The sequence below is a fragment of the Ovis aries genome, chromosome 4 (assembly GCF_016772045.2).
Source record: "Ovis aries strain OAR_USU_Benz2616 breed Rambouillet chromosome 4, ARS-UI_Ramb_v3.0, whole genome shotgun sequence".
NCBI lineage: Eukaryota > Metazoa > Chordata > Mammalia > Artiodactyla > Bovidae > Ovis > Ovis aries.
Genome location: NC_056057.1, coordinates 50,152,142 through 50,163,477, shown reverse-complemented (window position 1 = coordinate 50,163,477; position 11,336 = coordinate 50,152,142). Strand labels below are relative to the sequence as shown.

At 38.7% G+C, this 11,336-nt stretch overlaps 1 protein-coding gene across 3 annotated transcripts in view; it reads right to left on the bottom strand.

The window, feature by feature from the left end:
• Positions 1-3,594: 3,594 nt before the first annotated feature.
• Positions 3,595-11,336, bottom strand: part of BCAP29 (B cell receptor associated protein 29) — a 47,694-nt gene continuing 39,952 nt past the window's right edge. The window contains exons 7-8 of one of the 3 annotated variants that reach the window (XM_004007850.5): positions 10,449-10,549; positions 3,595-4,342 (exon numbers count right to left, since the gene is read on the bottom strand). In XM_004007850.5, the coding sequence (XP_004007899.1) occupies positions 4,310-4,342; positions 10,449-10,549 (134 nt within the window). In that variant the 3' untranslated portion in view covers positions 3,595-4,309. Of the gene's footprint in view, positions 10,550-11,336 lie in introns of all 3 variants that reach the window. The other 2 variants (XM_060415013.1, XM_060415014.1) reach the window with 2 other exon arrangements.

Genomic DNA, 11,336 nt, shown 5'->3' with positions numbered 1-11,336 from the left:
TATTTTCTTCTCCAGAATCTTTCCCCAATCCAGGAATACAGCCTGAGTCTCCTGGATTGGAGGTGCTCTCGTGCATTGCAGGCAGGTTCTTACCCTGAGCCACCCCAGGTGGTGAGGTAGTCTTTCACTTTAAAAATGAAGAAACTAGGAGTCAAAGTGGGATTTGTTTTCAGGTGATTTATGCATATAATAATTATGCTTGTCAGCTTGTAGAGCATTTTCTGCCTACAGAAAAATTTCTCATCAAATGTCTCACAACAGGGGATGAGTCACATGCTCTTTGTCGCAGGACAGTGGCTTTCCTCTCCTTTTTGTCCTCACATAACGGGTGGTTATGGCACAGTCCTGTTGCTCGGGTGGGTAATTCTCAATGGTGTAGTTAGCAGTGAACGGGGCATATAGGTATGACAATATGTAACTTGAAAAAACCCTGACCCATCATGTGATGGGTGATGTTTATACACCCTATTGGAGATCCTGCTGTAGAAAAATATATATTGATGTGGATGAATAAAAGCAGGTCACAAAATAGTATGGTATGATTTCATTTTTGCAAATATTAGTATATATATATAAATATTTGTATGTAAGAGCATTAACGGAACTGTATTTTTGTCTGTTTTCTATTTGTGTGCCAGTTTTGTTTCAAGAGAAAAAAAAAACTTAAAAAAAAAGCTTTCAGGAAGTAAATCCTTGTAGAGTGTTATTTCAGGAAGCCCTTGGCTGAGATGTGGCAGGAAGTCATCAGTGCACTAAGAATGAGAATGAAATTCTTTATCATGGGTGTTGCTTCAGGAGGAACAAAGTGATAATACAGTATGGAGAAACCTGGTTGACCAGGAATGCATCTGGCTTAGGGAGCAAAGCCAAAACTTCAAACATGTTCTTTGCTCAAATTTAGAACACCGGTGACCACGAAGAACAAAAAACCCTGTAGGAATTTTAGTCTCCTAATTTTGTCACAATCAGAAGTCAAGCTCTTATGTTGTGTGTGTGCGCACACAAGGGGTAACTGAATGCTCTTGTCTGTGTGCTTCGTCCTTCTTGCGGTGAAAGTCACAATAAAGATAAAAAAGGAGAGACCAGAAGTCTACTTCCCTTGTAAATTCTTCCTGTGTAAAATGCACAGATATTGTTGGGGCACACTGCATGCTGCTGATGGACTAATAACGGTTAAGTTAAATGTAAAAAGCTGGACTGCAGAGAAAGTAGAGGATGTAATTTAAAATCATGATCCAAATGTAAATGGCAGGCATGATGAGACTCTTTTAAGTAGGAAAGAGATGGGCGGTCCCTCCCATCTACATACCACCAGAGCTGAACTATTAAATAATAAAATACACTTTAGTAAATTGTTATTATTTAGTCACCAGGCCGTGTACGATTGATTCTTCTGTGACCCCATGGACTGTAGCTTGCCAGGATCCTCTGTCCATGGATTTTCCAGGCAAGAATACTGGGGTGGGTTGTCATTTCCTTCTCCAGGGGATCTTCCCGGCCCATGAAGATGTCTCCTGCCCATGTCTCAGCCCAAGTCTCCTGCATTACAGGTGGATTCTTTACCACTGAGCCACTTGGGAAGCCCCAGTTAACTGATTTAAGGAATGCTAAAACAAAGCAAATGGAATTCTCATTAGTGGGGGTCAAGAACTCTAGGAAGGGTACGCTGAAGAATAAAAGAAATTCAAAAGGGCTTCATGGACTTCAGATAACTCATTCTAGACATGAGCAAGGCATAAAAAGCCCGCTGTATTTATACACTGCATCATGGGTCCTCAAACACATGGCGCCACATATGTTGGTTGGACCAGGCATGGCCATTCAGCTCTGGTGGTATGTAGATGCGAGGGACAGAGAAGGCAATGAACCGGATGGGAATGCAGAACCAGACCAAGCCACAGAGATGGTGCAGGATAATGGGAGCAGGTACATCCAGGAGGCTATAGCTGTGTGGTCTGAGGAGGCAATGCTCTCGGCAGAGCCCCACCGGGATTGCAGTGTGGGAGTTTACAGATCCAGGCAGGTTGGTGGCATCAACACAGCACGATAGGAAGCAGTTAAATTCCAGGCTCTAGATGGGAGTTCCTAGTAACCTACTTACCAGGACAGGGGCCCAATATAGAGTCAGACAAGCAATGGAGATGACTAATGCCAAATTCTAGATGCTCAGCTAGAACTTTTTTCTCTTTTTGGCCACACTGTGTGGCATGTGGGAATTAGTTCCCCAATCAGGGCTCAAACCCATGCTCTTTGTATTGGAAGTGCAGAGTCTTAACCACTGGACCATCAGGGAAGTCCCTCAGCTAGAGCTTCTTAAGTGTGACTTTCTATAACCTGAAGTTCAAGATACATTTGCAAGTAGGGAGCGAATCTGACAAAACTCGTAACTGATAGAAAAGGGCAAGTGTAACCCTTCTGTCTGAACCTATAATACAGCCTAAGATATAAGGAAGTCATTACTGACAGGAGGAACTTGCAATTCAACTAGGTCTGTGTTTATTTATAATACGATTTGCTAAACACCCTCACTGAGGCCTTCAGCGTGGTGTAAAACAGACACACTTGGGAGCCAGACTCCACGATCCAAACCTTGGTTAGTACATGGCAGTATTTTATTTAGCAAATTATAGCTAATTTGTGTATAAAAACTGGAGTAATACCTGGGGAACCAGGACACCTAAATTCTAGACTCAAATCCTAGCCCTGGATCTAACTACTCCTGTTAACTTGGGAAAACTGCGTACACTTTTGAGGACTGTTTGCAGACCTGTACGACTGAGATGAGGACTAAGACTACCTGACCGTATAAAGTGCTTTCTGGGAATCTTTCAAATCCTTATGCTCTTCAAAGAGCACCTGGTCTTTCCCCTTGCTGTACAGTCTGCACAACTTTTGGGAATCACTGTGTTATCTCAATTTATATATTAATCCCGACCTAAATGTTATGATTCCCATTTCAGAGATGAGGAAATGGCAATCTAGCAAGTTTGATTTATCTGTGCTAAATTAGTGGTGAGAATAGGATTATTATTTGGTTCTGTCAGTTCTAAAGTGGTGTAATTTCTGTTTTTCTGTATGCTATTCTGTCATTAGACTTGATTTGCTGACCAGGCCAGGATCATAAATACTCAGAATCTGTATCTCACTCTGGTAGGCTGGCACTTTGATATTTTTAAGTTGCTACTTGTTCAGTTCTCTCCCCTTTCAGCATTCCCTTGCCTTGTTATTTATGGTTCTGTCAGCCCATATGGCCTAACTCCCATTTCTTACTCTGTTAAATGTCTCCTACATGTCTGTTTTCTAGCAGTGACTCCTTTTATCTGAAATAAAATTCTTATGTACTTGCTCATTTCTCATGTACTTGCCACGTTACAATGAAAAAAATTAATTATGCATGAAGTTGGTGCTAAAATGATCATAATAAAGGATAAAACAAACATCAGGGAAGTAAGACTCCAGTAATTATTTTCCATTTTCTTTTATATCTAGGTCTTTAAGAAACAAGGAAGATAGCTTTCAAGTCTAAACACTGGAGCGACCTAAATCACATTAATATAACAATCATCCTCTCCTAAAGGAAACTAAATGAATATATGAATGGAAAATAGTATTTAATATGTAGCTTTCAGAATAAAGAAACATCTCAGAGAAATTGTGACACCAGTGTATGTATATATGAGGTAATATCTGTATAATTAGCAACTCTCACAGCAATGGGAAACATTACTTTTTGGACACATTATACATAAACTTTCTATCTCAAGAACTCCACATTGTTGTAAAATTATTTCAGTTCAGTGCTATGGCAGTTATACAAGTAGATGTAAACTCCATTCCCAGATGAACATTAAAAAAGCAGAATGCCTACTAATTATGTGTTATTAACACAAATGTCAACAAAAATAGTTTAACAGGTGCAGAATCACAATACTGAAAATATAATTATCAATACAGCTGTCTTAAGAGAGTTAACTAGTACCATCAGGCTTAAAAAGAAGCACTTAAGGTCACTGTTTTCATGTTTCACTCTTTCAGCCACCACACACCAGTGTTACTATCAGCATCTAAATAAAGTGTTTAACATGCTTATATTTTATTTAAGAGCTGGAATACAGGCTTTACAATATATCTGAAACATCATCAATACTGTGATAGTGCCATTACGATAAGTCCATGTGTGTGGCATTAAAAAAAATAATGGCTGGTCATAGCAGGTGTTTATGAACTGAATTTTAAGTTTTATAGAGGCTAACATGATAACAAATTTTTCTTCTTGACATGGTATATTCACAATCTTCTTTCATAAAGTTCACAGGCATTTCTTGTCTTTCCCTGCACGATCCTGTAAGAAAAAAATATGACTTGGGTAGTTAGAGAAACAGATTCATAAATATGACAAGGACTTTTGAAAAACATTCTTTCAGTTCTGGTTTCCTCGGTGTGTATGCCCAGCAGTGACATTGCTGGGTCGTATGGCATGGAAGCAACCTAGATGTCCATCAGCAGATGGATGGATAGGAAAGTTGTGGTACACATACACAGGAATATTACTCAGGTATAAAAAAGGATGCATTTGAGTCAGTTCTAAAGAGGTGGATGAAACTGGAGCCTACTACACAGAGCGAAGTAAGTCAAAAAGAAGAACACCAATACAGTATATTAATGTAAATATACGGAATTTAGAAAGATGGTAATGATGACCTTATATGCAAGACAGCAGAAGAGACACAGATGTAAAGAACAAACTTTTGGACTCTGCGAAGAGGTGAGGATGGAATGATTTGAAAGAACAGCATTGTATGTATGTTACCATATGTGAAATACATGACCAGTCCAAGTTTGATGCATGAAGCAGGGCACTCAAAGCTGGTGCACTGGGACAACCCAGAGGGATGGGATCGGGAGGGAGGTGGGGGGGGGGGGTTCAGGATGGGGGACACACGTACACCCATGGCTGATTCATGTCAATGTATGGCAAAAACCACCACAATATTGTAAAATAACTAACCCCCAATTAAAATAAATTTAAAAAATAAAATCATTCTCTTTTCTGTGTATAGTTATTAATTACAAGGATAATCAAATGAAAATACAAAGTCTCATATTTTAAAAAACTACAAAATGTGTAGTTTTACTTGAAAAAGTGTTTAAAAGGAAAAGAAATAAAACTCTTGTTAAATTAATCTTTTCCCTTGCTTTATTTTGCTTTCATTTCACAGGTTATACAAGGAAAACAAAATTTCTGAAATTCCCCTCTTGCAAACCTATTTAAGATTTTTGGCAAAGAAAGAATGAAGGAAACAAAAAAATCCATATGGGTGGCTTTTTTGTTGTTGTTCTTCTGACATTTGCCAATAGAACTGGCTTCTCAAATTATACTCTTTGCTGATCATAAGACGACTATAATACATCATTTAAAACCGGAGGGAAATGGGATATAAATTAACTGTAAGAGATCATTTTATTGAGAAAAATAAAACAAACAATGGAGTTGTGTGGTTATTGCTGCAACAGAGAAGCTATCAAGCTCTCTTTTGGGCTGAGCATTCTTACTTTCATCTGGGCAACTTCAGTAACATTAACTTAAAGCAACTGAGTCAGAGGACAGCATTAGAGGAGGCATCTGAACAACAAGGTATAGCTCTTATGTGTTCACATATATCTTACCACTTTTGATAAAAATCATAGCTTTAATGGAGCTGCTACCCTGACGAGTCCCTTAAGAGAAGGGTGATTTTCCAAAATGAAACTTTAAAAGTGGCTAGTGTTGACAAGTCTGTGCTGTCAACCTGAGTACGCTCTGTGCTTTTTTTTTGTTTTCTAGAAGATAGTCAGGGCAAACAAGGAAAAGCAAAGACTACATGTTTTGAAGGTACTGTTTTCTAACATTTATTTAGTGCCTATAACAGGGAGGGGATCAGATGGGGAAATCCAAAGAGGTTTAAAAGATATAAAGTGACATTTGTTTAAACAAAGAAACAGGTTTCCCTTCTTTCATCTGTTTCCTTAATATTTTAACAGTTCTTTATGTCATGATTTATTTTATCTAAAGTAAATAAAGTATACAAAACTAAAAAGTTTAGTTTTCTAAGAAACTTTATGATGTAATTCAATTATTGAAGTTGGTCTGACATCAGAAGTAAAACTCTTGAAGGACAATTTGGCACAGCTTTTTACTGTGGCTGGTCTAGAGCAATCTTTTGCTTCTCAAGTGGGTTCAGAAGACGAATATAAAAATGGTTCTGGCAAAGAAAGAATGAAGGGAACCCATGTAGAAAGAATGAAAAACCCATGTAGGTGGCCTTTTTTTTTGTTCTTCTGATATTAGCCAATAGAACTGGTTTCTCAGTTCTGGCTTATACTGGCTTATACCCTTTGCTGATCATAAGATGACTATAATACATCATTTAAACTGCAGGAAAATGGGATAGACATTAACCATAAGAGATCATTTTCTGCACTAAGAAAAAAATATCACCAACAACAGAGTTGTGTGGCTGCACTGAGGAAACAATCAAGCTCTCTTTTGTACTGAGCATTCATGCTTTCAAAACAACTTCAGCAACATTAACTTCAGGACAAGTCAGAAGACAGCATTAGAGGAGGTATCTGAATAACAAGGTTTCCTTCGTGTTTTTACACGTATCTTATTTTAGAAAAAAACACAGCTTTAATGGAGCTGCTACTCTGACAAGTCCCTTAAGCGAAGGATGATTTTCCAAATGAAATTTTAAAAGTGGCTAGTGCTGACAGGTCTGTGCTGCCAATGACCCTGTATGTTCTGTGTTTTCTTTTCCAGAAGAGTGTCAGAGCAAACAAGGGATGGCAAAGACTATTAATACATATTTCCAAGGGACTGTTTTCTGTTTTTTTAAATTTAGTGCCTATAACAGGGATAGCTCAGTGGTAAAGAATCCACTTCCAATGCAGGAGACATGGGTTTAATCCCTGGGTTGGGGAGATCCCCAGAAGAAGGAAATGGCAACACACTCCAGTATTCTTGCCTGGGAAATCCTATGGACAGAGGAACCTGGCAGGCTACAGTCCATGGGATTGCAAGAGCTGGTCACGACTTAGCGACTAAACCACCACTACCACCATAACAGGGAGCGGATTGGATGGGGAAATTCAAAGGGATTTAAAAGATGTAAAGTGGGATTTGTCTACAATAGAGAAACCAGTTTTCCCCTCTCTCATCATTAATATTTTAACAGTCCTTTATTTTAAAATTATTTTATTTAAAATAAATCAAGTATATAAAACTGAAAAGTTGTTTCCCAATGAACTTTATGATGTAATTCAATTGTTGAGGTTGGTCTGACAACAGAAGTAAAATTCATGAAGGACAATTTGGCACAGCTTTTTACTGTGGCTGGTCTAGAGCAATCTTTTGCTTCTCAAGTGGGTTCAGAAAGTGAATATCAAAGTGTAAGAGTGACTTTTAAGAAAATAGGTCTCATATAATGACACCTAAATCTCAGAGTATTATTCAGGCTCTCATATTGGATAATGAGGGGTTAAGTATAGGTGAATGGGAAAAAAATGTGTCCAATTAAGAAATAACTTCCCTACAGCAGTAGATATAATGGTCATCTGAGTTAAATTCACCCAACCAATCTATATTAGTTTGTTGATTCCAAAAGCCACCACAGTCAAGAAAAGAGTCTGAAATGCAGTACTTGGATGCAATCTCAAAAAGAACAGAACGATCTCTGTTTGCATCCAAGGCAAACCACTCAATATCACAGTAATCCAAGTCTATGCCCCGACCAGTAATGCTGAAGAAGCTGAAGTTGAATGGTTCTATGAAGATCTACAAGACCTTCTGGAACTAATACCAAAAAAGGATGCCCTTTTCATTATAGGGGACTGGAATGCAAAAGTAGAAAGTTAAGAGATACCTAGAGTAACAGGCAAATTTGGCCTTGGAGTACAAAATGAAGCAGGTCAAGGTCTAACAGAGTTTTGCCAAGAGAACGCACTGGTCATAGCAAACACCCTCTTCCAACAACACAAGAGAAGACTCTACACATGGACATCACCAGATGGTCAACACCGAAATCAGATTGATTATACTCTTTGCAGCCAAAGATGGAGAAGCTCTATAAGTCAGCAAAAACAAGACGGGGAGCTGACTGTGGCTCAGATCACGAACTTCTTATTGCCAAATTCAGACTGAAATTGAAGAAAGTAGGGAAAACCAGTAGACCATTCAGGTATGACCTAAATCAAATCCCTTATGATTATTTAGTGGAAGTGACAAATAGAATCATGGGACTAGATCTGATAAAACAGTTCCTGAAGAACTATGGATGGAGGTTCATAACTCAGAGGCTGTGATCAAAACCATCCCCAAGAAAAAGAAATGCAATGGTTGTCTGAGGAGGCCTTACAAATAGCTGAGTAAAGAAAAGATGTGAAAGGTGAAGGAGAAAAGGAAAGATATAAGCATCTGATGCAGAGTTCCAAAGAATAGCAAGGAGACATAAGAAAGCCTTCCTCAGTGATCAATGCAAAGAAATAGAGGAAAACAATAGAATGGGAAAGACTAGAGATCTCTTCAAGAAAATTAGAGATACCAAGGGAACATTTCATGCAAAGATGGGCTCAATAAAGGACAGAAATGGTATGGACCTAACAGAAGCAGAAGATATTAAGAAGAGGTGGCAAGAATACACAGAAGAATTGTACAAAAAAGAGCTTCATGACCCAGATAATCACGACGGGTTGAGTGACTCTCAGTAACATACATTTTTTAGGGATTAAGAGAATCATTGGCTGCTGCCACAATGGGATATTCAGCAATGAAGGAGTCTTCCTGCTGCTTCTCCATCTAGGGATCTAAATGTTTCTGACATCTAGGCAGAGTCCACTGGTGTAAGGTACTCATCCTTATTGCCTATACTCTGACCTCACACATGGGAAGGTGAAAAAGCTCTTTTTCCAGGCAAGAGGCTTCTAAAGTGTTTCTCCACTTTCCATGGAGGATCTTGAAGGATGTAAAGGAATAATTCTCATCTCATCATGCCATGATGAAGCCAACAATTTCAGGACCTCTGTTTTAGAGATGGGGAAAGGGTGGTCTTGCTGAAAATCTAACTGGTTTCTCCAAACCCTGTGAACTGAGCTTTGGGTGTCCTGGGTCTGGAGCACATAAGGTATCTATCTGTCTCTGGCTGTCCTATAGTCAAAGTAGGTTAGTTAAACATGCAACTCGGCTGGGAATAACAGATTGCCAATGTGCTTTGGACCTTCTCTTGACTGGCTCTAACCAAGACCAGAGTGCCTGGATAAGAGTAATTCATTATTTCAAGAAAATTTCTACAGAGGAATTAATATCGATAATGGTGATAATTATGGTAAAAGCTCTCATTCCTTGGGTGTTTACTGGCCAGGTACAATGCTAAGTGGCCTACACATTTTCTTTAATCCTCCCAACAAGCTGGTGAGCCAGGAGCTATTATTGTTCTGATTCTACAGATGAAGAGAAGTGAGCCCCAGAAGGGTGACATAAACTGCTTGGGATCACAAAGCTAGCATGAGAGTTATTCCAGTTGTCCGACTCCAAGGCCTATGAGTAGAGTGCTTGCTTGTCTTATACCAGGCACGTTGCTAGACCTTGAAGATACAGTGACCACTGACAAGCAGGGAAATGAGTCTTGGGACTAAGGTTTCTTGTACAGTGAAATAAGTGTAGAGCTGTAATTGCTCAAAAGCCTCGACTGAAGGCCACAAACGCTACCGAATTCTAAGGAAAAGACCAACCTGAAAGCAGAAGAGCAGAGACAGTCCATTTTGGGAGGAACTAGGAAAGCCAGGGTTGCCTCTGGAATGGGTGGGCTGGCAAATCAATTCAGGTTATGACCTGGTAGCCCCAGAGGGAAGGAAGACAAGCCCATTCCATGGGAGAAGGTAGGGAACTGGCTCTTGCTGAAGTGAAGGGGAAGAGAAAGAAAATCATGGCCCCAACTTTGTGACTTCAATGACAAAACAGTTTTCCCTATTTCCATCTTTCAACTCAACTCTGGAGGAAAAACATATATTTGAATGCTTCAGGGTTTGTCCTAAGATGTTCAAAACATCAGGACAGAAGAGTAGTGTGATGTAGGTCTTCGATTTTTGGTTGTATTTTGACATGCATATAGCAAACATGCCAAATGCCAAAACTAAATTATTTCAGGACCAGCCTTTTTTTCAATGTTGCTTAATTCTTTTGCTTAAAACATCACCGCAACAAGAGTGCTGTAAGTTAGCATGCTGTAAATCTCTATGTCATGATTATCTTGCATATTGATGTCCCAGTCTTAAGCCTCCAAGTAAAAATTGGCTTAATCATTTAGCAAAGTCAGAATTAAAAACACCTTGACTTGGGAAGGTGAACAGCCCAAATAACTGACTTAAGTAATTATTTTTTAAAAGCTGAGGCTCATAAAGTGGATGTCACCTACCTGAAGTCCTGAGTGTTCTCTCAGGAGCCGGTCATACTCTTTTGAAAGTCTCTCTGATTGCATCTTCATTAGCATCACGTCATTTTGTGCCTTAGAAAGGGCTAGAGAACATTGAATAGAATTAAAAAATCTTGAATTTGAAATTATTTCAAATTTATGGGAAAGCTGCAAAGAGAACCCCTTTGTAGCCTTTGATATTGTGTTCTTTCTGTACAAACACAATTATTTTCTTGAACCATCTGAGATCAAATTACAGACTTCATGCCCCTTTACCCTTAGGAAATCACTGTGTATTTCCTAAGAACAAAGATATTTATAGTATAGTTACAAATTTAGGAAATTTAACATCAATATAATACTTTTCATCTGATCTACCATCCATTTCCAATCTTCGCAACTGTACCACTTATGTCCTTTTTATCATTTTTTTCAGTTCTAGTCCAGATATCTAGTCCTATATTTAAGATTAGCACTAAGATGTCATATCTCTTTAATTTCCACTAATCTGGGATAATTCATTAGCTTTCCCCCTTGCCTTCTTCTCCCTACTCATCAATGACACTGATATTTTTAAGAACAGAGCCCCCTCTTTTTAATAGAATGTTTTCCATTTTGACTTTGCCTGATGTTCTCTGATTAAATTCAGATTATACGTCCCTCTGACACGCAAATATGACATAATGTTGAATATACGTTGATATTGAATGTATCTCAAGGTTATCACATCCAGATGCCCATCTCTCTGTTTTTCCCATTTTTATAGTTATTTTCCTCCTGTAACTAAGCAGTGGTGAGACAATTAAGGCTATGAAATGACACCACCTTATGGCAGAAAGCGAAGAGAAACATAAGAGCCTCTTGATGGAGGTGAAAGAGGAATGAAAAAGC